Source organism: Leopardus geoffroyi, chromosome B3 (genome assembly GCF_018350155.1).
Source record: "Leopardus geoffroyi isolate Oge1 chromosome B3, O.geoffroyi_Oge1_pat1.0, whole genome shotgun sequence".
In the NCBI taxonomy this organism is placed as follows: Eukaryota; Metazoa; Chordata; class Mammalia; order Carnivora; family Felidae; genus Leopardus; species Leopardus geoffroyi.
In genome coordinates, this window is record NC_059337.1 from 78,890,014 (window position 1) to 78,916,881 (window position 26,868).

The window sequence follows — 26,868 nt, forward strand, 5'->3', positions numbered from 1 at the left end:
AAGCCCAAGAAGCTGGGAGTGTGGGACCCACGCACCCAAGGCTTCTAGTTGCCTTCCATCTGCATTCAGGGTGGGAAAGGGCTGGCTTCAGCATGCGGTTATTTCAGCAGTGAGGCCCGCACAAATCAAAAGCATTTGAGAAACGGAAAGAAAAAAAGAAAAGAGGGGAGTGAAAACAGGAAGGCTTAAAAAAAAAAAAAAAAAAAAAAAAAAAAAAAAAAACAACGGAAAGAAATAAGCCGCCCACCCTTATTTTCCCTCCAATGTCAACAAGCAAAATGAAACATTTCCAGGGTGATCGCTCGCGGCTACTCGCTTCCAATTCGGATTAGAAGCTGAGGAGACGCTGGAGCGGCGGCAAGGAGAAAACGACACCGAGTCACCCAGCGTGTGAGCGACGATCTGGAGCAGGAGAGAAGGGGAAGGAAGAGGCACATAGACATAGCATGTGTTACCTGGTTTATTTCGAGATTGTTTGGTATTGTTTTCTCTCTGAGCACCCCTCATTTCGGAAGGCTATCATAGGCGCCCACCACTGAGCCGCCCCCGCCCGCCGCCGCCGCCGCAGCGCCAGGAGCCCCAGGCCCGGCTTCCCGGCGGCGCCCGAGCTCCGAGCTCGCCGCCGCCCGGCCGCAGAACCGAGTAAGTAACCCCTGTGTGGCCCCGCGCTCGCCAGCGCACTTCCTCCTCCTCGGCCCTCCGTTCCCAAACCTCCTCCAGACCCTCCTCCCCCAAGGTGTAGGGCACCCCCCCTCCCCACGCCAGGGGTGGGCCTTCCCTCCCCAGCCATCCCAAGCCTCGCTGCAGTGTTACCTACAAGGGGCACAGTTTTCCTACGGACTCAGAAATGCCGGAGCCGGGCCTGCAGGGCCGACTCGGGAAAGTGGCGCCTCGCCGCCTCCTCCTCCTCCATTTCCTGCCCTCTCCTTGCATCCTCTCCCTGCACTCCCACTCTTCCCTCCACCACCGCTGCCGCCGCCGCCCCCCGCTTTTAAAAATAACATTGAATACAAACTTTAATCAATAACGACCCATATTGACGCTCAAACGAAAACGACCCAATACAGTGAGAAGACGGCCGGAAACGGGAGCTATTTGCCCTAAGACGGGGGGGATTTCGGCTGAGCCGACCCGCGGGGTGGAGCGGGTGGAGGGGGCGCAGCGAAGGGCCGCGGCGCAGCGTGCTCCCGGCGGCGTATCCCTACGCGGCTTCGCGCGGCCGCGAGGCCCAGGCCCGCGGCGAGGGGGAGGCGAGCGCCGAGGGGGCGGGAGCCTGCGGGCGGGGCGGGGGTGGGTGGGCCCGGGTCCGCCGATTGGTCGACGGCAGGAGAGACGCTCCCGCACGCCGCCGGCTCTGATTGGCCCAGCGGTAGGAAAGGTTAAACCAAAAATTTTTTTACAGCCCTAGTGTGCGCCTGTAGCTCGGAAAATTAATTGTGGCTATAGCCGCCTCGATCGCTGTCTCCCCAGCCTCGCCGCGGCCGCTCCGGGACGCGCCCGCCCGCCGCCCGGCTCTCCCCCCCTTTGGGCTGCTGCTGCTGCTGCTGTGACTGCTGCTGCGAGAGGAGGAGGAGGAGGAAGCAGCAGAAGGGGGGGGGAGCGGGGGGTGGGGGGGAGACCAAGAAGTAGAGTTGGGAGCGAGGGAGCTTCACCCCCGGGGCGGTGGTTGTTTCTTTTTTTTTTTTTTTTTCCTCTTTCTTTCTTTTTTTCTTTTCCTTTTTTTTTTTTTTTTTTTTTTCTTCTAATTCCTGAGGGGTGGTTGCTGCTTTTGCTACATGACTTGCCAGCGCCGGAGCCTGCGGTCCAACTGCGCTGCTGCCGGAGCGCTCAGTGCCACCGCCGCCGCCCGCGCCGCCCGCGCCCCGCTCGGCACCCACCGGTCGCAGCCGCCCGCCGCGCCGCTGTCCCGCTCCCGCTCCCGCGCCGCCGCCGCCGCCGTTTCCCCCCCGACGACTGGGTGATGCTGGACATGGGAGATAGGAAAGAGGTGAAAATGATCCCCAAGTCCTCGTTCAGCATCAACAGCCTGGTGCCAGAGGCGGTCCAGAACGACAACCACCACGCGAGCCACGGCCACCACAACAGCCACCACCCCCAGCACCACCACCATCACCACCATCACCACCACCACCCGCCGCCGCCCGCCCCGCAACCGCCGCCGCCGCAGCAGCAGCAGCCGCCGCCGCCGCCGCCGCCCCAGGCACCGCAGCCCCCCCAGGCGCGGGGCGCCCCGGCAGCCGACGACGACAAGGGCCCCCAGCAGCTGCTGCTCCCGCCGCCGCCGCCGCCGCCGGCCGCCGCCCTGGACGGGGCCAAAGCGGACGGGCTGGGCGGCAAGGGCGAGCCGGGCGGCGGGCCCGGGGAGCTGGCGCCCGTCGGGCCGGACGAGAAGGAGAAGGGCGCCGGCAACGGGGGGGAGGAGAAGAAGGGGGCGGGCGAGGGCGGCAAGGACGGGGAGGGGGGCAAGGAGGGCGAGAAGAAGAACGGCAAGTACGAGAAGCCGCCGTTCAGCTACAACGCGCTCATCATGATGGCCATCCGGCAGAGCCCGGAGAAGCGGCTCACGCTCAACGGCATCTACGAGTTCATCATGAAGAACTTCCCCTACTACCGCGAGAACAAGCAGGGCTGGCAGAACTCCATCCGCCACAACCTGTCCCTCAACAAGTGCTTCGTGAAGGTGCCCCGCCACTACGACGACCCGGGCAAGGGCAACTACTGGATGCTGGACCCGTCGAGCGACGACGTGTTCATCGGCGGCACCACGGGCAAGCTGCGGCGCCGCTCCACCACGTCGCGGGCCAAGCTGGCCTTCAAGCGCGGGGCGCGCCTCACCTCCACCGGCCTCACCTTCATGGACCGCGCCGGCTCCCTCTACTGGCCCATGTCGCCCTTCCTGTCCCTGCACCACCCCCGCGCCAGCAGCACTTTGAGTTACAATGGCACCACGTCGGCCTACCCCAGCCACCCCATGCCCTACAGCTCCGTGTTGACTCAGAACTCGCTGGGCAACAACCACTCGTTCTCCACGGCCAACGGCCTGAGCGTGGACCGGCTGGTCAACGGGGAGATCCCGTACGCCACGCACCACCTCACGGCCGCCGCCCTCGCTGCCTCGGTGCCCTGCGGCCTGTCGGTGCCCTGCTCCGGGACCTACTCCCTCAACCCTTGCTCCGTCAACCTGCTCGCGGGCCAGACCAGTTACTTTTTCCCCCACGTCCCGCACCCGTCAATGACTTCGCAGAGCAGCACGTCCATGAGCGCCCGGGCCGCGTCGTCCTCCACATCTCCGCAGGCCCCCTCGACCCTGCCCTGTGAGTCTTTAAGACCCTCTTTGCCAAGTTTCACGACGGGACTGTCCGGGGGACTGTCTGATTATTTCACACATCAAAATCAGGGGTCTTCTTCCAACCCTTTAATACATTAACATCCCTGGGACCAGACTGTAAGTGAACGTTTTACACACATTTGCATTGTAAATGATAATTAAAAAATAAGTCCAGGTATTTTTTATTAAGCCCCCACCCCCCCCCCATTTCTGTACGTTTGTTCAGTCTTTAGGATTGTTTATTATTCTAACAAGGTGTGGAGTGTCAGCGAGGTGCAATGTGGGGAGAATACATTGTAGAATATAAGGTTTGGAAGTCAAAATTATAGTAGAATGTGTATCTAAATAGTGACTGCTTTGCCATTTCATTCAAACCTGACAAGTCTATCTCTAAGAGCCGCCAGATTTCCATGTGTGCAGTATTATAAGTTATCATGGATCTTTATGGTGGACGCAGACCTTGAGAACAACCTAAATTATGGGGAGAGTTTTAAAATGTTAAACTGTAATTTGTATTTAAGAAGCATTCGTAGTAAAGGTGCCCAAGAAATTATTTTGGCCATTTATTGTTTTGTCCTTTTCTTTAAAAAACTGTTTTTTTTTCTTTTGTTTACTTTTAGACCAAAGATTGGGTTCTAAAATGCACTTGGTATGCTAAGTATTAAAAAACAAAGCAAAAAAAAAAAAACAAAAAAACAAAAAAAAAAAAAAGGAAAGTTGTTTCAGTTGGCAGCACTGCCCATTCAAATGAATCGGAAGGGGACAAAATTAATGATTGCCTTCAGTTTGTGTTGTGTATATTTTGATGTATGTGGTCACTAACAGGTCACTTTTATTTTTTCTAAATGTAGTGAAATGTTAATACCTATTGTACTTATAGGTAAAACCTTGCAAATATGTAACCTGTGTTGCGCAAATGCCGCATCAATTTGAGTGATTGTTAATGTTGTCTTAAAATTTCTTGATTGTGATACTGTGGTCATATGCCCGTGTTTGTCACTTACAAAAATGTTTACTATGAACACACAGAAATAAAAAATAGGCTAAATTCATATATATCTTGATACTTTTGTCTCTTTTATTAAGTAGAGCTAATTTTTAAAAGACCATTAAAGTTCTAGGGAATTCAAAAGGCTTTTTCAGCCAACTAAAATTTAACTGCTCCTTTCATTTGAACCGAGACTTTAAAAATGAAAATAGTATTTTTTTTCCATTGTGGAATCAAATTTTACAAGGAGCAGGCCTATTTAATAAACACTAGCTTTAAAGAAAGTATAGGCTTTGCAGCTGATAATCTTCAAGTTTCTGTAGATATACAGCAAAAAAAAGAAAAAACAACCAATAATTTACTTTTATGTGCATAGCTATTTACCTTGTGTTTATTTTCAAATCAGTTGATAGAATGCTTACTTTTTATATATTTTGTTTCAGGTATCTTGTTTATAGCATTTGGCAAATTATAAATAAATATATGTATATGGCTAGATAGAAGTAAATATAATGCACACATATGTAATATATATATAGACACACAGAGCCCTTCAGTTCAGGTACAATTTGCGCTATGAATGCTGCAAATATTTTTGTTTAAATATTTGTATTTATACTTTCTAAGTCAGCATTTATTTTTGTGGCTGTTTACCCACAATGAAAGAGTTCTAATAAAGATGTGCTGAAGTTGCAATATAGATTTGCTGAAGTGATCACCTGTTGTAATGACTTGCAGATCAATGTTTATATTTTATTTTTAATTATAACAACTTAAAATTCTAGATGTTCAGAAGACGTAAAATGCCTCTCTCTCCTTTTCTTTCATTTTTACAACATAGAGGTATTTATTTGATTCCCTTTTAAATATGTCTGTATAATTTAATCTAGAGATTTGTTCCTTTTGCTTACAGTCATAATTTTGTTTTAACTTATAATATACATATGCATGCATATATGCATATATATCAATCTGAAACAAAAATGAAAACATTTTTTGAATTGTTTCAGTATCCCAATTGCTATGACTCCAGAAAATAATTAGAAAACCTAAGTAAAAGATTTAGTAACTAATTGGATCCTGTGGAGAGTCTGTGGAGGACAAGTTGTTCATTTGTTACAATTGTATAGTCTGAAATGTGTTCTGCAGTAATGCAATAAGCTGGCTACTTCTTACAATGGGCCCAATGAAAAATAATCTGTCCCCAAGATGTTATCGGCAAACACTTAGAGAGTTGCTCAGGGAAAAAGAAGAAGAAGAAGGAAAAAAAAAAAAAAAAAAGCCTAGGAGAGAAGCAAGCTGACTCAAATAGATTGAAATAGGAATGCAGAATAGTTAATATTAGGGCATAGGGATGGGTGGGTTGTGGAAGGGAGAGACAGAGGGAGAGAAAAAGACAAGAAAGGGAAAGAGGATCTTTAGTGGGGGCGGGAGCATCTCCCACTACCAAAAAGAAAGGAGAAAGAGAGAAATGCTATTTAAGAAAGAAAGTTAAAGTCCAGGAAAATTAAAAGAGCTGGAACCAAATATACACAAATGGGAAATCGACTAAAATAGACCAAGACAGCTAGTTTAATTATCTCCTTAAAGCAGACTGGAGATGATTTTATTTTGTTAGTTATGAGAGCAGTTTCACCAGAGGTCCAACTTTCTTGAAATGTAACATTTCTTCAGAATGAAGCATGAAAGAAAATTCCACAAATAAATTGTTTTAGAAACCAAATTTGTGGCTGATATTAAAAATAGTAGTAGAGTGCAAGTGAATGAGGTTAGGCAAGGGAAATCCCCCTTACATATTTGTGAACCAAAACAGCTCAAAGAAAAGCATGTGTTTAGACTGAAAAAGGTGATGATGTATTGTTTGCTTTTACCATGGATTTTATTTGTGGAAGTGAGAATGTACTGGCACAGAAGAAATAGTCTTTGGCCTATCAAAAGTTAAAAAGAAAGTTGAATTCTTCTATTGAGGCAAAGGGACATAGACATAGAAAAGTTCCTCCACGAGTTTTTTTTTTTTTTCTTCTGGCCACATTAAATAAGTATACTTATCTGTGATAAATGTTCATTTGCATGATTGAGAAATAGAATTTCAATGGCAAACCTTTCATTTTGAGGTCAAGCATAAAATTGACTTCTTTGAACTCATAGGAGCTAAGGACTGGAGTGGAAGTTCTATTCGGATACATCTCCAAGTTACATATATAATGGATGTGACTAGAAGAATAGCTTGTTGAATACGCTTACAAGATAGGGAGGGGGATATACAGAGAGAGAAATTTGTGAAGGCCTCCTGAAGCCTAGTATGAACATTTATCTCCGTCTGTCCTATCATCTCTCAATTTATCTTTTTGAAAAGCATACAGTATTCTAGCATGTCATTTAATAGATTTTTTTTTGCAAAAAGTTGGTTGTAATATTGTGTTGATATTTGTTGTCACCAACCTTTGCCAGTTAAAATTGGCTTATGCCAGAAAAACACTTCAAAACTTTTTGAAGCTTTTCTTCTTTCAGACTTATAATTATTTTTAATGAGATGAAGGTTGCTCCTTTTGAGATTTTGGAACTGAAAATGATCATAACTTAAAACTCGAAACCCCAAATTGCAGTTTATCTCCAAGTTTCAGATATTTTGCTTGAATTTGTCTGGTATAAAGTTAATACAAATCATTAATATATAAAGCATTGAGAAAAGGATTTAAACTAGAGCAGGGAGAGAATTCTTCCAAATATGTTTCTTCAGCTTGTTACAAAATTGGGAATCAAGTGAACATGGAGTCCAGAACTAGCAAGATTGAGCACAAGTATCTTTATGGCCATGGAAGATTTCGTGTGGTTTATATGACTTGCATAAAATCAAGTGTAGAGAGACAAAAAGAAAATGAGTCATGTAGCATATTGGTATAGTTGTATATATTTAAGTTGGTGGGTATTTCACCCAAATAGGTGGATAAATCAAATATATTTAGAGCTCTAAATATATAAATGTGGTTTTTAAAAACTGTGTTTCCTCCAACATTGTTGAGGAATTTGTGTTGAAATAATTTTGCTTTTGAGAAACTAATTTTATAAATAGCTGAAGTGGCTAGTTGTGTTTGGAAGTAAATGCCTGTTGGAGAAATAGGCTAACAAAGGGTGAAGGTGAAGATCATTAGAGGTTTTAGAGCTGGCTGAGACGGGTTGCTGGGGTTGTATAACTGTGCCTGGAGGGCGGGGTTCCTGTACATTCCTACTTCACCAGATAACCTGCCCCCAACACCACTGCAGCTTCTGCCAGACAGATGGAACTCTCCAGCGTGAAAATCTGCGCAGCCATTCCACCAAGCAGGGTAGGTGAAACTTGAATTAAGATTTTCCCCTCTTTTTTTTTTTTTTTTTCCCCCCTACTTGAAGCCAATTGAGGCCAGATCCTGGAGATATGGAAAGAATAGGGGTCATCTAGATTTTCCTTTCGCGCGTACACACGTCTGCACTCTTCCTAAGAACTACCTACCTGTAAGAGTTCAAAGGCGCTTTCATTCTAGATTTTCTGTTCCGTGTTTTCCTTTTGCGTGTTCTCATTCCAATCATCCCCCTTTCCCTTCCCTCCCTCTAGGGCCTCCCCTCCCCCCAACCACCAGCAGTTGAAATAATCCACCTCTTAGTTTTTGGCCCCCAAACCGACCTTTTCCCCACTCCAGCGGTCAGTTCGCCCAGACCTTGTCCTGAGGATGTAGGCCAAGGTGGCTCCAGGGAATATATGATGTATTGCTATGTTTGAGTCTCTTTTCTCCCTTCCGATTTCTATTTTTTTTTTCCCCCCTTAACCTAAGACTGCCTGGTGTTGGCCGAAGGATGCTGAAGAAAAAGATTTAAGGACTGGGACGCTCTTACCCCAAGATTGGTAAGTGCAAGTGCTTTTCGGAGGGAGGAGAGCTATGCCAGACTGCTTTTGACTAACGCTTAAACCGCGACTTTGAGGTCGGGGGCTAAAGTGCTCCTCCTCTTTTCTTGGAAAAAATTTCCTTAGCGGGCGCGCTATCAACAGAAGTAGCTGAGAGAATGCATGGTTTTTCCACGTCGGCAGAAAGTCACCAAGGATCCCTAAGTAAAGAGGATGAAGACGTGGCAAAGAGGGATGAAGAGAAAACGAGACGAATTTATAGGGAGGGGAGGGGTAGTGGGAGCCTGAAATCGGTCCCAAAGTGCAGAGTAGTTCAAACCGTGGAGATAGGATTTCTGAGTCTTGCCGCAGCTTCGAGAATACCCTAACGGACCTTTCTTAACGTTCAAACTCCTGGGTTATTTGTTCTCCCTATTTGAGACAAAGCTCTTTGCTCCAAAGCCAAGGACTTGCCTAATTCTAAAGTTCTTTTTTCTTTGCTTCTTCTTCTTCTCCACCCCCTGCCCCTTGTTTTTTTGGTAGATCGCCCCTCCTCCCCCTATTTTCACACTAACTTTGCCAAGCTCTCCCAGATCTGGCCCTCCGCCCCCAGCTCCTTGGCCTGGGTCAGGCGAGGGTCCCCGCGGGATTTAGCGGAGCTGCTTCAGGTACTGAGCGGCGGGCCGGGGGTGGGAGGCTTCCCCTCCGCGCGTTCGAAGGACGAAGGAAAAGAGCACCGTTCTGGGCTTGACTTGGTCCCTGCTGGGAATATCCCAGTTCCCGGCTTTGGGAATCTCAGGCAAATAATTGATTCTTAATGCACACTTAGGAGACGGCCGCGTAAGCTCGAGAGCCCGGCTGTCCCGAGAGTGCCTGCGAGCGCGCCAGACACAGGTTGGCTTCCTTCGCCGCGAATCCGGGGCCCTGGCCGCGGCTTCCTACTTGCCTTCCCCGCGCCTCCGGGACCCCCGGCTGAAGTCGGAGAAGGGCGCGGTGGCGGGAGTAGAAGCAGTCGCGGCAGGGACCCAGCGGCGTGGCCGTCTCGGGCTTTGGAATCGAGAAGCAAAGCGCTCTAGGCTGCTGAGTCCGGGCGGCGCTGGCGGCCGGTAGCCGGGGAGGAGAGGCGCTTCGGGGAGTGGCGGCGGCCGCGATTCCGGCGGAGGGGAAGCCCGACGCTGAGCGGGGAGCAACAAGGTGAGGGCGCTCTTGCCCAGGACAAGGAGAGCTGGGAGTCTGGTAGCTCACACAGGCTGGTGCCAGGGAAATCGACTCCACAGCCTTGGCTGGCGCGCTTCCCCACCTTTTCTCTCTTTATTCTTGTCCCTCCCTCCCCACCCCCTTTCCCCCTCAAAGTTGTTTCTTTTTGTTTACCTGGTGCGGTTTCAGATCTCAGCACGTATCTGCTAGTTGATAAAACTGTTTTCTTTGTAATAGACATCTTTTCTCTTCTCCACTCCCTACTCCTCTTCTATTTCGCTTTCTACCCCATTTTCCCTTCTGTCCAAGCCTGCGGTCCAAGGTGAAGGGTTCTTAAAGGAAAAGAGCTAGCCTGGGGATAGGAGTTCCCGTAACACCAAGGGTGGTCCTGGGTTGGAGAGAGGGAGGCAGGGGTTTGGGTGGACAGAGGGCATCCCAAGTGTGCGGAAGATTCTCTGGCGGTGATCTTCAGCCTTGGAAAGAGGACGGGAAGAAAAGGACAGGCAGAATAGAGCTCGTCCACTTCCGACTGTCCCCCAAACCCCATAAGACTCCATTTCGGTGCTTTAACGCCATCCTCACCTGCCCCTCTGTCAAAACTTGAGGTAGGCAGAAATCTCGAAACTGTTGTGATCAGAAAAGGCATTTAAAATAATATCAAATAACTCTCAAAATTATGGCTGTGGGGGTGAGTCCCAAAGGTCCCACGACCTTTGGGGGGTCTGTTGCTTGACACCCACAGTCCTCTCCCCGGTCTTTGGCCTCGCAGAAAAGCTGCACGGGAGGAGAGCACTTTGCACATTGCGAGATTTGGAGATTTGTATCCGAATGAAAGAAAGCGTTCCGTTGCCAGACGTGTTTGGGGATTCATTTTCGCCTTAGGTTGAATTTTCCTACACGGCTAGCACTCCCTGAATTGGGGTTGTCTTCTTCAGTTTTATTTCCGCCCCCCCCCCGCCCCCCCGTTCTGCTCCCCTTAGTGTCTCATTCTTTGAATCAGAATCGGTTTAAGGTGCAAACCTATCTTACTCCACGTCCGGTCAGTCCGTCAGTCCGTATGGCAAGACGTTGTTGATTTCATTGATTGGGCAGAAGGACCAAAAACTGTAGTGGAGTTAGAGAGAGTTGTTTCTCAGCCCTTTCATTTTCTCACTGCTCTGAAATTTAATGACCTGATCATTGTTGTTTGAAGTTAAATTATCTGTTAAATTAGCCCTAAACAATAACTGATGATATTTTCCATTTGGGTCTGGTTGCCCCTGGATGGGAAGGAGAGGAGTCAGAGAATCCTTGATCACATAGTAATATAATCAACACCCATATTTTGGTGCTATTATGTAAGAAAAATCACTTTCAAAGAAGCTGAATTTCATAACTAAGAAATTCTTTTAAAGGCCTGTGCTCTAGAAGGGCAACACTAATTCAAGAATGAATGTAAATAAGCATCTTTGTTGATTAAGAGAAAAATATGAACGCCGTATTTTCATTACTCTATAGAACCTAAATACTCAAAATCATCATACGCTGGTTCTTGCTAATCTAAATGAATTCTGCCCTCCAAGGATAAATAGTCTCAAAAAGGAAATTTAGCGTTAAGCAAAATCTGAGCCATTCTAGATGTGAATTTCTAGAAATCCAAGGCATATTTATTTCTTTGAGTCAGACACTGTTTTGCAATCATTGTATGAAACAATTTTGGAATAACGCAGATGCTTTTTCCCCTTTCTTGTTTCAGATTGCTTATATATACAGGCATAGGTGTGAGAGCCTCAGAGTATATTGAGGAAATTAAATTTTTCTTATTTGTTTTAACAAAAGGCCCAAAGAATCTTTAAACCCAAAAGTATCACAGTAGTTGGAAAAATAAGCACTTTTAAAATAATAAGCACTACTGTGTTTTGCCTATTAAAATGTGCTGAATGAATAACAAGAGGCTATTATAAAGGTTGAAAAATGCAGAGCAAGAACAAGGAAGTCATTTTATTATTCGATACTTTTATCATTAATAATGTAGTTTTAAAGTGTGACCGAGCCTTCTTAGAAAAAGTGGAGTACTTCTCCCACACCGTACTCTAGATGGAATAAAGTAGAATCTGATAGAACTGGCAGCAGGACTTGTTTGTTTATTTATTTATTTATTTATTTATTTATTTTTCCAGGAGTAGTAATAGTAGTAGCAATAGTAAGAGTAGTAGAGTTGAGAATTTTACTTTTAATTATACGTTGCAAGCTCTGATTGCAGGTTGGAAGGCTAAAATCGATCCTTCCTACATCGATAGTGTTGTCTATGACTGCATTGATTTGTGTTTATTTATGCAGAGATTTTCAGTTATTTACCTACATATTTCAGCATCTGCCTCTTGATTATTTTTGCAGGTTGGTTTTAATGAAACAGCTTACCTAGGAAACACATTTGACAGATCGATTTTAAGCAAACTTCATAGTGAATTATGGCAACCCAAAGAGTTTACAAAATTTCTTATGCGTACTTGCTTTTTAGCGATGAGAAACCTGTTTCTGATTAAAACCTCACGCTACCAGAACATGTTCATTCTCCTCCCCTCTTCACATATTGTATTGATATCTTTCAGTAAAATGGAAAAACAGATGATTTTATGATGTCAGATATGATAGAGTGAAACCGATGAATGAGCCTCGTCTTTCTTCTGTTGGCACGACTCGGTTTTTCTCATAACAATAAGGTGGCCGCTTGGGTTTACTAAGGATGTAGATGAAAAATCAAGGAGTAGCAGGATTTGAATAAAGAAATGGTATTGTTTAAAAATATCTATTAACTTTAAGTTATTGGAGGGGCTTACTCATGATATTCCAGAGTTCTTCGGTATGTATTAAATGCATGTATACACTCATATATTCTATCATTTAGTGTATATGTGTGATTATACCTTAGGAATATAGGCATTTCTCTTGAACTAATAGCTCACATGTGATTGTTATATATCACGTCTCATTTGAGCAAATGCAACAACTAAAGATCACGGGTGGGGTGTGTCTTTTGTAGGTACAAGACAATTGTGGGAGATTGAGATGCAGTCGTGTTTGTTCTTATTCTCATCAACACAAAATGTTGAAAGATGACTTGGAAATTGGGGGGTGGGGGAGAGTAGCCTTATTTATCCAGGGCTATTTACTCCTCATTTTATAGGATTTTGCTTGCAATTTGGACAACCAATCTTCTTTTCCTAGTAATTTGGAATACACCTACCAAATATGGTTAACAGTCATATTATTCGTTTCTTGCACCCCCTACTCCTGCCACCCCCTCCAGTATTTGAGAGGAATATAGAGAGTAAAAGTAACCGAGTTCTTTCTTGAGAACGAAAGGGCCTTGGGAGATGGAAAGGGACTTAATCTCTTCACCCTGGCGAATTTTCCTGAAACTACTTATCTGTAGCTTCTGCGATGTGAGAGGTGGAGCCTGGCAGTCCAGCGGCTGCAGGCAGAAGGTGGGCGAGCCTGGGGACCTCAAGCTTTGCAGAAGGTTGAAAGGAGGAGTGGAAAGAGAGATTTGAGTTTGTTTATTTGGTTTATTTTGTGTTTCTGTCCTGTGCCAAGCCCTTGAAGTTAACACGGCGACATAGCCTTTTTAAGACCAAGCACTCTTGGCATTCTTTCGAGATTGAGATTCCAGAGCATCGGATGAACAGGACTTATAGCTAAGGCGTGCTCACCCACCCCTCCCTCCGTCTTTTTACGCACGCACCAGCTCGTCCTCACGTGCACGGGGTAGTGGACAGTGTTGACTTGAATTGCTCTCGCTTGCTCCAAGCCTTTCCTGTGAATGAACCCGAAAACACTCGACAGGTCGTGAATAATCGTTTTAATGAGTGTGCAAAGCGTGCGACGGAGTGCACCGAGCTGTCGGGTTAAACAAACAACTTGTACCCTGACCAAATCCGATTGTTAAAGTGCAAAGTGATGTCAGTACCATTTCCACTGCCCTTCGGAAAACCACAGATCTGACACGCGGGAGTCCAATTTTCCCCATTAAAGAAAAATAACAATATTTTCCAACCGTGTATGTGATCTTCTTTAATATTAATCTGAGCCAAAGGAAACCTCATTTGAGAGTCAGAGAAGCAGTCCTGTCATTGCTTCAAAAACAAACCAAAAGGGGAAAGGAAGAAGAAATCAGAACAAATATAAAAAGTCTGAGGGAGGATTTCTTTTTGATAGCTCACATGTCATTGCTGATCAATACTGTAAAAAACCTTACATATATAAAAAAAAAAACTTTATAGCTCACTACAAGCATATTTCAAATTAACTGTTATCTAACCAAGTGGGATTGGTAATTTGGTTCTGTACTAAGACTGAATCTCTGAACCTGTGAAAACTTTTTCTATTGAATATTTAACTAAAATATTTGCTGTTTATATATTGGCCTCTGAGAGAATGAAGGGATAAGTAGTTTCCACATTTATGCTCTCAAGGAAAACAGTTTGGAGGAAAGTAATGGGAAAGGAACCCTGATGGGCCACCATCTAAAACAATAACAAAAAGCACAAGTGAGCTCTTGAGGGATCACACACTCTTCCCTTTCTTTGCACCACTGCACTGGGGAAATATTTTTGTTTCTTTCCCATCCAGCTAAAAGAACTACTTGGAATCAGCCACACGTTCTCCTTTCCTTGTTCATTCTTTTATCTTCTTTCACAATTCCAAACCCCCAATGCTACGTGAAGAGTACAAAAGCTAAATCTCAAAAGATGTGAAAGAAATCCCTTTTACATATCCTCTCTAAAAATTTTGTGAAGAGAAATGTGTAAAATGCTTCCCCTGACAGCCCCTGGTATACATCCAGGAGTCAAACAAAATGGCCAAGATGCTTGGAAATCAGTGTATTAGTTCCAAATAACCAGCTTCTTTAACTCGGTAACAATATAGGAAGATTAAGGTTTGTATTTTCATTGGATTAAGTATTATAGCGTATGTATTCTTCCTTATTAAAGACTGAAAATATATCATGTCCTACAGTCTGAAAGGTTATGTGTCCTCAGAATTGTAATCGGCTTGTAGAAATGAAATGTTAGGGATATGGTACGCTTGAGGATGGAAATTCAGCAGCACCCGCTCACTTAACTCCCGCTAGTCATGTTGTCATCTACATACCTTCCTTTCTGACCACCTACTTCACATGTGAATATGTTAATATACAACTGACGGCAACTAAATGAAAGAATCCACCTAAAACATGTACCTGAGGTGTTGGATGGAGTAAGCAATTTCTATAGAAGTTATTGTAGTTTTGTCCATTATAGTTGCTAGTTTTTATATACCTGTGTTAATTTCACACCAGTTGGATAAAATAGAAGGTATTTCCATCATCAAAACTTGGAAAAGACAACCAGTAGTTTAGGACAGTGTTTTTGTTGATTTTGACTGTCATCTAGTGAATGTCTGTTTCCGAAAATCAATTCAGAATATCCTTTATTTTCTAGGAAATTTGACAAAAAATGACTATCAAAAACTAGGGGCTTGCATTTTTTATTGTTTTAAATATTTCTGGGCACACAACAGACTGTGCAGTTATTACCTAAACAGATTTCTTCTCTGTGGGCTGACTGAGTTGAGGAATTTTAGGAGTCACTGAAAGAGCCACATCCATTTCTGTTTTAAATGCACAAACAGTGAAGCTAGAGGGTGCGTCTGTTTTTGTGTGTATATACGTAGTTAAAGAACTACACTATCAAAACATTAATTATATTTGAAAGAGAGCAGAGAGCTTGTTGTGGAGAGAATTGCATTATTGAATTTATATTCCGTGGGATCTGTCTGTGGAGAGGGCTGAAATTGTATACCTGTCTTATATGATGCACCCTCTTCAGTGAGGTGCATAACAAGAGCAAAGAGAGGCAAACTTGGAGGGGAGTGAGCTTAGGCATTTGGATGGTCCTCAGCAAGGAAATCCACGTGCAAATGCAAATCACATGAAGAATAAGCATGGGGTCTTTGTTCTCTGTCAACAAAAGCAAATATAGTATTTTTCCTCTATCAAGCAAATCACAGAATGATCTGAGCTGGATTTGGAGGAGGGGGGAGAGGTTGAGTGACTCAGAATATTTCAATTATCATATTTCTGATCCCCAAGTCCTGTTTATTTCACAGCTGCCAAATTTTATATCCAAAATTTAGCTTCTCTTCCTCCCAAATCCTACATTGCTATGAATCATCCCTGATCATTTTTAGTTTTTTGGCTTAATTACCAGTTTTCAGCTTTAAATTACCAATAAACTAATTAATCTGACTAATCTTTCTAAACTTCTGTTGAATAGTGTAATAGCTGCAACAACAACAAAAATAAAATAACATACACTGCAGCAATAATGACAGAAATAAAATGTTAACAATAATAAGGCAAACAATAATAGCAGAAACAATTTTAAAATAATCTCTCTGGTCGACAGGATGAAGATGGAATCCATTTCAGTCTGAAATGTGTTTCATGGCTGCAGTCGGGCATTCCTCTGATTTCTTGTTTCACTGGTTAGATGGACGATCCATTCCGGCCCAACTCAAGTATTCTAATAAAGCTCCCTTGGTCTAATATGGTAGGTCTTTTTAATAGCTCTAAGTACTTTCGTACCCATTCCTCCTCGTTCCTATAGGCAGGTCTCCCTTGGACACCATTCCCAAGTAAATCAGTCGGGGATGGAGACTGGGAACAGAGGCAGACATGTGAAGGGATTCTTGGGTAGAAAGACCCGGTGCCTCCTGGCTGGAGTTAAGCTGATAAATGGGCAAGTTGTCATATTGGGGAATCATGTTTACAGAGCTGAGGAGTTTGAGAAGGACAAAGTAACTGAGTCTAAGGAGAACACTGGCCCTGAGGAACTCAGCCCAAAGGGCAAGACACAGAAATTAGGAATTAGGTCCCCCCCCCCCCCCCCCCCCCCCCCCCCCCCCCCCCCCCCCCCGCCATGAACTCTTTTGACTCCTTGGGGCTGAAGGGACAGAAAGGGGACAATAAAGTAAGGGGAGTAGAAGTGAAAGGAGACCAGGTTGAAGATGTTAGTAACCAGTGGTTATCGGGCTAGTAAACTAAGCCTGTCTCCCACGGAGGAGGTAGGTACAGGTGCTTTTGCCAACTGTAAACCTGCCAAGGTTCACCGTTCAACGGGCAAGAACACCTACCACCAGTTCCTGAGTCTAGGCTGTAAAGAATCTGCCAGTGAGTTTGTACCTGCAGGAATCTAACTCTCCTCTCAGCCAAATGTTCTCCTTGTCTCCTAAGTCTCAGTTTCTCCCCCAGCCTCAAGAAAAAGGAAATGAAAGGAAAAAAAAAATCGGGTGTGGAGGGAATGAGACTTAGTGTTTGTCAGGCAGATGTTGGGGTTAAAGCAGGTTGTTTGATAATTGCCTTCATTCGTGGAGGGGAAAGAAAGCTGGTTAGGAGATGAAGGGTGGGTTATAGGACAGGAAAGCAGAGACTGAGAGAGAAATTCCTTAGCAGCCCAGCAGCTAAGGCCAAATGGAAACAGATCTCAGTTACAGAAGAACAGTTTGGGAGCAAGGAAGGGTGGTGGTTCAATGTTTTTGCTTTGTTCTGTTTCCCTGCAAATTAACGTAGCCCTGAAAATGTATGAGAGAACAAGATCTGCATGCCTTGTTAAAAAAAAAAAACAAAAAAAAAAAAAAACAAAAAAACACGTTACAAAAGAAAAGCATAACTGTCAATCGCCAGTTTTGTCCTCTAGAAAACTTTTTTTCTTTAGTTACTGTCTTCAACCTCACGTATATGCACAGTTCATAACTAAACCAAACGGTAGCTGAAGAAAGGGAGGGGACAGCAAAGAAGGGCCGGCTTCCCTGCTGGTAGTACCGTCTGCATCTATCTCCTCACCCTTCACAGCAGGGAGGCTGAACAATCCTTTTCCGTGTCTGTCTGGTCTTGTCATTTTAAAAAGTATGAAAATATTCCGGGTCACAAGAATACTGTGTCACTAAAAATCGGCAATGAAGGAGGGGCTTTCATTTCTAGGGATAAATTCACTGGGGTGATGCTTACTCTGCAACGGGAGTAAGGCAACTTTGGCTGTGTATCGCTCTGCTCTTCAGTGGTACCCCAGGCTTTCTCCGTGCACTAATCAGAACCCATAACTGCTAAGTTCACTCCAACTCTTCCGGAAGTACAGCTCTGCAACTTGAAATCAAACTGGAGTTTTCCATAGAAAATCCAATTCTAATTCAAGTCATATTTTAAGGAAAATAGTCTCAGTTACTGGGATTTTTATTTTAAAATTTTCCTGTGATTCAGAGACAAGTGTTATTTGCTTCAGTAAGAAAATTAAAAGAAATCAATATTTCAGTGAAAAGGCCCTCAATCCTGTTGTATACATCCCCAAAGTATGGCTTTTAAGAATTTATTTCCAAACACTTTGGTTTTCCCTGTATATAACTGAGAGCCTCTGAGTCATTGGAGACATGCCTAACTAAAAGAAACTAAGTTAATACTTTTATAATGGGAATATCTGAAAGTAAAAATACAATAAAAGCAGTTATTTTACAGAGTGGTAAAAGTCACGCAGACATTTGCATGCACTCACTTTATGCACTTATTTAACAAAATTAATAGGCTTCCACATTCCGATATCTTGAAAACTCTTTAACCAACATAAACCAGATATTTAAATGCATATACATATATATATACGTTATATATACCATGTTGCGTGTAGTTCAAATATGTATGTTCATTTTTTATAACAACTAAGAACTAAACAACTATTAGCATTTATAACTTCTTGACCACCAATAGTTGGGTTTTATTTATGATCTGTAAACAATGAAGGAAAGCCAGAACCACTGCATTCTGCTTAGACTGTATTAAGAAGCAAATAAAGGTTTCTTTCTGTCTAGGAGTGTACAAGAATAAGGAATTTAGGGATGAATGGAATTACGATCTATATAGGTTTTCAATAAACCAAGATGTAGTCATTTCCTCCTTTAAACATTAACATCCTACTATTAAAAGAAATATATACAGTTTCGAAGATAGGAGAGGTAAGCCCAAGTCAACTGATGATATTTTGAAAGGAATGGTTTCAAATGATGCTAACAGTTTTTTTTCCCCCCAACAAAGAACTTTTCAAGGCAGATACAGCCAGATCTGTTGCACCAGTGGCAAAGCAAATATTTTAGAAATGGGCTGTTGGGGGGATTTAATGGACTGACACACTTTGAATATTTATGAAGAGTAATATTCCTTTGAAGAGGGTTGTGATTGTCTATCATGCTCCTTATAAATGGAGAGAAACAAGAGAGGGAGGTTTGGGGGAGGACATGTTCAAGCATCCTGACTATTGCTAATGGTGAAAGGATATGACCTGTGTAGAACAGGAAAGGATTCCATGCCCTGAGAGAAGCTGCAAAAGTCTATTGGTCCTGTCACGTTTAGTCTCTTTCAGGTACACACTTCAAAAACATATCCTTTCCACTAGGGTCTCATCTGCAGTTATGGCTCACAGACAGCAGCCAGTTTGTATTAAAGTGTAGTCCAATGCATCAATCCAGTTTTGAAAAGAAAACAACAGACAGGAAAAATAAAGGTACAGTCTTATCAATGAAATTCTCATTGACAGTTGGAGAACAGGGAAGAGGGAGGATTCAAAACGGGGTGGTGGGAGGAGAGCGGTACTCTTTAGGTGAGTTTTGGGAAGATGCTAAGTAAAATGCTGTTCAGAAATTGGGATTAATCGAGCAGTTTAAATACAAATCTGCCGGAAATCATGCTCTGTGCGAATGAAAATGAAGGAATTTATGCATATTCTAATTTTCCCTCTTTGGCTGCTATTTTGGAGGAAGAGACTTCTTTTGCTGATGGTGGGACTTTTTTGTTCCGCACAGGAAATGTGTAAATGAACACAAATGTTATTTTTTTTTTCTCCTTTCCATTTCTCTCCTCCATCCCTCCTCCCCCTTTCAACAACCATAACTTGTTAAGGTCCTCTCGGTTCTGTCGCCACAGATCCCAGAGTTTCTCCCCATTCCAGGATGTTAGGGTGCAAGAAGTACGGGGGGGGGGGGGGTTAGGGCTTCCCTGGGCCCCTAGACCTTTGGAAATTAACTTAGGAGCTTCCCTTCCGCCTTTGGACATTCAAAGACAGTAGAGAGTGAGGAGTCGTGCCTTTAATGTGATGAAAATTCATCTCAAAAGCTATTTCCTCTCACGACTGAATTCTCAGTGAAACTGGGTTGAGGAGAGCTTAAAAGCGATCTTATAAATCAAGTTGTGAAGATCGGTTGACCTTCAGCGCCAAGTCGAAACATTTTCCCTCTCCGGCCTTTGGGAACAAACAGTGCTGGTGCATTCCAATTATGTTAAGACCAGCAAGCAACTCCCTGGCCAGCCTATTCTGATGTTAGTCGCCTAATGCTGAGATGAAGTCAAGTGGAACGCTGCGGTCGTTGTGTGGAATGTAGAAGGGACTCCTGAGATGGTTCAACGAACCGCGTGGGGTGCAGGTAGGGGCGGGGGCGATGCGGTCCAAGGGGAGAGAAAGAGGGAGCGGGAGAGGGAGAGCTTGAGAGAGAGAGGAAACGACAGGTGCGGTCTTTCCTCCGGCTCCCGCAGTGGCAGGCCACGCTGAGAGCTTCAGAATCCATTCGGGGACCGGGTGGGTGGGTGGGTGGGGGGTGACATACTGAGACTCAGAGTTTCCACCTTCTTTTCTACCCTCTGAATAAAACTCCTGGAGCCAACGTCATTCTTAACAATTTAATTTGAAAAGAGCCCCGTGGGGCACTCACTCCCCACTCCCACTTCCCCCCCCCCCCACCCCCGCCCCAGGCTCCCTCAGCCGCCCGCACGGCGCCGCCCGAGCCCGGACGTCCGCGGAGCCGGAGCGCTTCGGGCCGGGTCACCTCCAGCCCCGCCGCTCCCGGCCCGGGCCTCGGAGAAGGAGGGCGGCGAGAACGAAGCCCCTCCCCTCCCCTCCCCCCCTCCCCCGCATCTTCAGGGCCCCCGTCGGAGCCCCGGTGCCCCAGAGTGCCCGCTTTTCAACCGCCCGTCCGCCGGGACCGCGTCCCGCCTCCCACTCCCGGCTTCCGCTCTCAGGAAGGGGGCGCCGCTCGGCAAGCGCCAGGCAGGTCAGCATCCCCCACGCCGCTCGCGTGACTCGAGGCCGAGTGCCCGTTCCCCTCCCCGTACGGGGGTGCGGGGCGCAGATTCGGCCAGAAAAACGCGGGGAGGGGAGCGCGGCCCCTTCCCTGCGCAACTCACGCCAAGGTTACAGCCACGTTTTAGGAACCTCTTCGGAAAAGCTCAAAAAAAAAAAAAAAAAATCCCCATTTTGCAGAAAGGCTGCTATGATGGGATGGCACCTTGTGGTCAGAGAAACCCCGGAGCGTTCTCGAACGCCCTCGGTTCTACGGTCAAACCCTCCTCAAGGCAGTTTCCCCCGCGCACACCGGAGCCTGCACTTCCGGTCCCCCTGTGGGGCCCTGAACCTCCGCAACCCGGGCACTTCCGCCCAGTCACGTGGCTGAGGAATCTTTGGAGGGCTGTCCTGGCTATATTTCTGTAGCTACTGGGGTCCTCGCTTGCTCCCGTCGTTTCTCTAAAGTCCGCACTTCCTTTCATTGCATTGCTTCCTTAAACCTAGCAGGAGGTGGGGAGTGCAGTGGAGGAGGGCTAGAGGTGGAGAGAAAAGGCCCATTGAAGATAACCATTTTTTTTTTGCCTTTTCAGATCGCCTACCCCTTTCTGAGTTCCCTGGACAAATTCACATCAGCAACTAAGACTTAGGCATCTTTACCGCCAGGGCCTACGGCAGTATTTGTACTTAGTAGGCCTGCCATAAATGTTGAAAGAATTCCTGAATAAATACACCGTTTCTTTGGGCACACGGTGCTTAGAGTTAGTGGGTAGCCTCAGAAATCAGCTGACCTCTGACTTGTGATGTTTTGTTGAAGTCAGTTGAGAGCTTGATAGATAAATGGTTTTTACAGACGTTTTGGAAGGAAGGATATCAATGGAGACTTGTTGAAAATGTTTTCTTGGACTAAGTCATATGTACGAAGTTAAAATGCTGTGATTTTTAGAATTTGGGGGATTTTCAACCCTGCTGCAGCTCTTCCTTTCCAGTCTGCTTTCTTTTTAAAGTTTTACTTTCTGCGGTGAGAGGTCAAGGTCTTATACAGTCAATCTCTTTATTTTCTTAGTTGATTTATTTCTTTTGGAGAGAGACAGAGCAAGAGAGGGAGCGTGAGCAGGGGAGGGGCAGAGAAAGAGGGGGAGAGAGAGAATCCCAAGCAGGCTCCGTGCTGTCAGCACAGAGCCTGATGAGGGATCCGAACTCATGAACCAGGAGATCCTAACCTGAGCCCGAAACCAAGAGTGGGTCGCTTCACGAACTGAGCCTCCCAGGTGCCCCTGAAGTTAATCTCTTCTACCCAATTTGAGGCAGTAGCTAAGTAATTTATCTTTTGCTTTCCTGCTATGCCATAGTTTAACCCTTGATTCACTCCTGCATTGTGTCTGCTGCATCATTGAACTGCAATTGTTCTTTACAGTAACATTTGTTTTTAAATGCCATAAGAGCTTTAGAAACAGGAGAGAAATGTTATAGTTGTGAAGTTGTGAGACTGCGGTCAGTCAGCATATATTAAATGCATGTTCTAGTGAGCACCAGTTGTGTAACCCATAGACTAGTACCTAGAGTATTTAATGTCCCACTTTCATTGGCTATAAAGTAGTGAAAATATATAATCAATAAGTTAATAACCATGAAAGTAATTTGAAAGGTTATAACTGCTAATCAAATTTAAAGCATATTTATTAGCATCATTATTAAGAGGCCTCAGAGGGATACAAATAAGACCTGTTCTTATCCTCTGGGAACTTACAATCTAGTTGAGCATAAGTAATGTGAGCATAAATTGGTAGAAATAGCTACTATGCAATATTCAGTGTCTGGCATATTGAAGACATTCAGTAAACAGTTGCCTCACATATTAACTTGCAGTCATGTCATTCTTCTAACAGGGATAATGATACTGATAAGAAATTAAGGAAGGATTAATTAGGAAAACAGTCATGGCGGAAATGAATTTGTCCTTTTTGTGTCACATAGGGAGATGGGTGTATGCAAGCCGTTTGCGTTTGTGGGGGTAAAGGTGGCATAAATGGAGAAGAATAAAGATATTTGGTGAGATGGAGTTTGGTGGTAATTTGTAGGAAACCTTCAAGACCATGCAGAGGAGTTTGTATTTGGTAACAGAAGTGATACAGACCTATTGTGGCCCTATGAGCAGAGAGTGGCATTATTAAAGTTGAGAGTTATATTTAGGATGATTCTAGCCAGCAACCCAGTATAGGGAAAACTGAGGGAGAACGAGTAGGAGAAAAGAATTTAATGCAGTTCTGGAATGGGATATTACTAGAGAGACAGAGTTATGGCTAGGCCCTTCCTCCCCAATTTTTATACAATGGAAATTACAGTGAAATGATAAAGTCAGTAATGAGCCTTGAATGGAACAAGAGCCACAGTACCCCTGGAATCATTCTTACCCCTTTATTCTTCATTGTTGGTGGCACTAGGAGATACTAGGTGTTGACTGATGGCAACTAATATCACGGTGCCTTCATCACCAATTAAGCTCAAGATATCTTTCTTACAGCATATTTACTCATTATTCAGCTGTGGCGGTTCTCGACTGTCTCAATTGGGTGTGATTTTGACACCCCCCACCCCACCCCCGGCACATTTGGCAATGTCTGAAGACATTTTTAGTTTTAACAACTAGGGGGCCACTACTGGCATGGGTAACTAGAAACCAGGGATAGATACTGCTAAACCTTTTACGAAGCATGGGAGAGCCCCCCTCCTCCCCCCACCCAGCAACGAATTATCTGGTCCAAAGTGTCAATAGGGCTGATGTTGAGAAACCGTCCGTTATGGGAATGAAGCATGAGCTCTAACTCTGGAAAGCTACACCCTGAGTCCCAGAACCTAACTTCTATTACATAACAATTTCAGATGACAAACTATGTTGTTTAGTGAGTCAAATGTGCCTCTGAAAATGGCAGTGCTTCTGTCTAGCCCCGAAGCCTTAGAAATAGGAAAATCAGAAGGGTACCTGCTTGGATTTTTTACTTTTTATAAAACGGAGTTAGAAATCTTCCTCAAGGATTTGTCATCTAAATGTTCTTTATTAAATTGATAAAATGTGCCTTTGGAGTTGCTTAGCAACTTATGGAAAGCTTGCTTTTTAGAAGTTCATTTGTTTGTTTAAAACTAGGGTAGGTTGCATATTATTAGCTACATTACATAAATCAACAAAGAAATGTACACTGAAAATGGAATAAGATGTTTCAACACATTTTCTGCTCTCCGTGTCTGGCAATTAAAACACTAATTGTCTGGTAGAATTGCGTGAAGTATTTGACAAACATTATTTATGTATGAAACTTCAACATAATATTGAGTATGTAAGGGAACCAAAGGGGAAAAATTAAGCAGGTTTGTCATAAAGTATGTGTTTATCGTAACCTTTCTTCTTCAAAAATCTTATCTACTAAGTACTTTTATCAGACACTAATTATACTCTTTCAGAAAAGAATTTCTCCAACACCCTTCAGTGCCTGCACCCTTTAATCATATCTCATTACATCTACCTAATCCATATCTTTTTCACATTGCCAGGGCTCATTAACAGTTTTAAAAGCCAATCTTGGACATTATTATTCCTTGTAATCGAGATGAAAATAATGCCAATAATATTTTATTTCTAAAATATAATGGATCATTTAAAATTTGTTCTGAAGCTATTTCTTCTTTAAATATTAATGAGAAATTAACTTTCAAACATGCATTAAGCTAGCAGGAATGGTGAGATGTGTCTGAAAACCCTGAAGCACCTTTTCGAAGGAGAAGTTATTTTTATAAGCTGTTTTAACAGTGGATCATCAGTCACTTTGAAGGGAAGTGATCCTTGATTAACAGTTGGCTGATATTGTGCTTCCACAGATGTGTAACAGCAATACAGGTGCCACCTATGAAACAGGACAGGTAATTCACGAGATCTGAGCACCTTCTTTTGCTGATTGAAAATATAAAAGTTTGAATGGGCTTTCATTTTTGTGTATTGCCCCATTTAATTTTTGTAGACAAGACAAACCAAATGCCCCAATCAGATAGTGAACTATACATGGGTACCATGTTTCCCATACATTTAAAGAAAAGATTGTATGGCTGGTTCTTTATTCTTTTTGATATCCCCTTTTTAGAAAAGGGAACCTGAGAGACAACTGGGTGGTTCAGTTGGTTAAGTGTCTGACTCTTGATCTTGGCCCAGGTCATGATCTCACAGTTCATGCTTGGAGTCTGCTTAGGATCCTCTCTTTTCCCCTCTCTGCCCCTCCCCACTTGTAAGCACATGCATTCTCTGTCTCTCTTTCATTCAAAATACATAAATACACTTAAAAAAAAAAGAAAAGGAAACCATGGATCAGATTTGCAGTTACTTGATTAAAGTAGAGCCTCTTGATAATGACTTTTTAGTCAAATCCCGCCCCTTGGAGTATAGCTACATAGGACTAACACATTATTCTCAAAAATGAAAGTTTCCTCCATGGTTATAATTGAGTTTGAGATTCTTTCTTGAAGATAATTGTTGAGAGTCTTAGGAAAAGCTTCATGGTCCATTGTTTATTATGCATATACTATTAAGTCATAGTATTTGAAGAAGAAACACAAACCTAAAGTCATTGTTCCCCCAAACCCAGCTGTTGTACAAGCACCTCAAGCTGCTATTCAGTAGTAATGGAGATGTAATAAAGCTTTCATTTTTTTTTTCATTCATTAGTTCTGCCAGACTGTAATTAGCTCTTATTTTGGGTGTTTTATTAGATTTTTATTTTCTTCAGCTTTTTCTTTGGCGTGTATATATATATATTTTTTTTCTTTTAGAGTTTTATGTTCTGATTTCTGTCCACTGATATGGTTCAGTTTGTTGTTGACTATAGGAAACTGTTAAGAAGAATCAAGTGAAACCATGATAGTTGGTGAGTTTTTTATGCTGTGTCTTATCTTTTACAGTTGCTAAAAGTAGAGTAAGATAATTGGAATTTTAGGATCTGCCACATTTTTTTGAAAAATTATTCTTGGCATTTTTTTCTTTCAAATTCTTTAAATTTCTTTGTTCATAATTTTTGGGGAGGGTAATTTTGCATATGCTCAATTATACACAATTTTTCATATGTTCTTCTTTTTTTTTTTTTTTTTTTTACTTTACCAAAATAGTTTAGAGTATTCAGATCTTACCAAACTTTTACAGTGACACCACAGACGATGCTTACTTTAATGGAATTCCCCTCATTTTATTATCAATTAGTTCTAGTAAAAATAAATTTTGGTAAATGTAACAACATTCGATGCCGCCACAACACTTATACAAATTAGAAGGCTGGTATTAATATCGTTTAAAGTTGTTTTTGCTTTTGTAACTTCATTTTTATATTTGTCTATTTATCTCTTACTATGAAGAAGTTTTGCCTTTTCTGTATTGATCACTTATTTTCTTGTCCTCTTCATGTGGTTTTTTTCAGAGGTTTCTCATTGGTCAGTACCACGGAGGTTGACAGTCTGATAGCCCCCTACACATCAAAGCATATCTACTCATCCGTGTGCTGTTGTCAATCCGAGGTTTCCAAATATGTGTTCTCCAACTCAAAGAAAAGTAGCTGGATCCAGGCATCTTCAGAGAAAGCTGCTTCAGCATTTTTCTTGGTTTTTGTTTTTGGAATACCTCTTTCTACAGGAGTCTCCAGACTCTAAAGTAATAGAATAGTTCCCAAGTCCATCCAGCTCTTTCCCATGTCTGAATTCTTAATCCTCTTTCCCACCCCCTGGCTCACAGATAAAAAAGAAACAACAGTAAAGGAATAAAAATTGTTCGTTTCTGTGTGACTGAATCATTCTAGTCTTGCAGCACCCTGGTGGGTTAATCAACTTTGTTATTGCCTTTACTATCTCCCACATACTTGTTTGTGGGAAAGTGCTCTTCTTGGCATTTGCCTCTTTGGAAAAAAGAACTCCAGGACGGTGGCACTAGACTTTGCTCTTGAAGTGCATGGCGTGGTGGCAGCATGAAGCCTGAACAAGCTTAGTTTTTCACTGATGGGGAGCAACTGGCATAGCACCACCTTTCCCTGCCATCGTATGGCAGCTTTGATGAATTCTGGGCCATACCTCCTTCCAGAATAACAGTTCTAGCTTAGCATGGGGTTTGGTACCATCATAAAGAGAAACACAGTGCCTCCTGTAGGAGGAGTTTGGAGAGCTTTACCCCAGCAATCAAGATGTGTGTTAATATGATTAACTGAATCCTGTGGATACACTGCTTCTACACCAAGTGAAAAAAAAAAAAAAAAAAAAAAAGAACAGCTGCTATTACTTATCCTCATAATTTCTCATCAATAGGAAGGAGTTTTCAGTGTGCATTATCTCATCCTGGAATGAATTCTTTCAATTC

At 43.6% G+C, this 26,868-nt stretch overlaps 1 protein-coding gene across 3 annotated transcripts; it reads left to right on the forward strand.

The window, feature by feature from the left end:
* Nucleotides 1-273: 273 nt before the first annotated feature.
* Nucleotides 274-26,290, forward strand: FOXG1 (forkhead box G1). 3 transcript variants are annotated; one of them, XM_045450586.1, is made up of 5 exons: nt 274-642; nt 1,788-7,642; nt 8,126-8,196; nt 15,801-15,944; nt 25,943-26,290. In XM_045450586.1, exon 2 carries the CDS (start codon nt 1,961-1,963, stop codon nt 3,425-3,427), a length of 1,467 nt encoding a protein of 488 aa, XP_045306542.1. In that variant the 5' UTR covers nt 274-642; nt 1,788-1,960; the 3' UTR covers nt 3,428-7,642; nt 8,126-8,196; nt 15,801-15,944; nt 25,943-26,290. The 3 variants fall into 3 exon arrangements, with proteins under 3 accessions (XP_045306542.1, XP_045306543.1, XP_045306544.1); XM_045450587.1 differs by lacking the exon at nt 274-642 and adding an exon at nt 8,719-8,843 and having other exon boundaries at nt 1,296-7,642; XM_045450588.1 differs by lacking the exons at nt 274-642; nt 15,801-15,944 and having other exon boundaries at nt 1,296-7,642.
* Nucleotides 26,291-26,868: the final 578 nt, after the last annotated feature.

Coding starts and splice junctions, on each gene's coding strand:
- FOXG1 (XM_045450586.1), top strand. CDS start 1,961: ATGCTGGACATGGGAGATAGGAAAGAGGTGAAAATGATCCCCAAGTCC.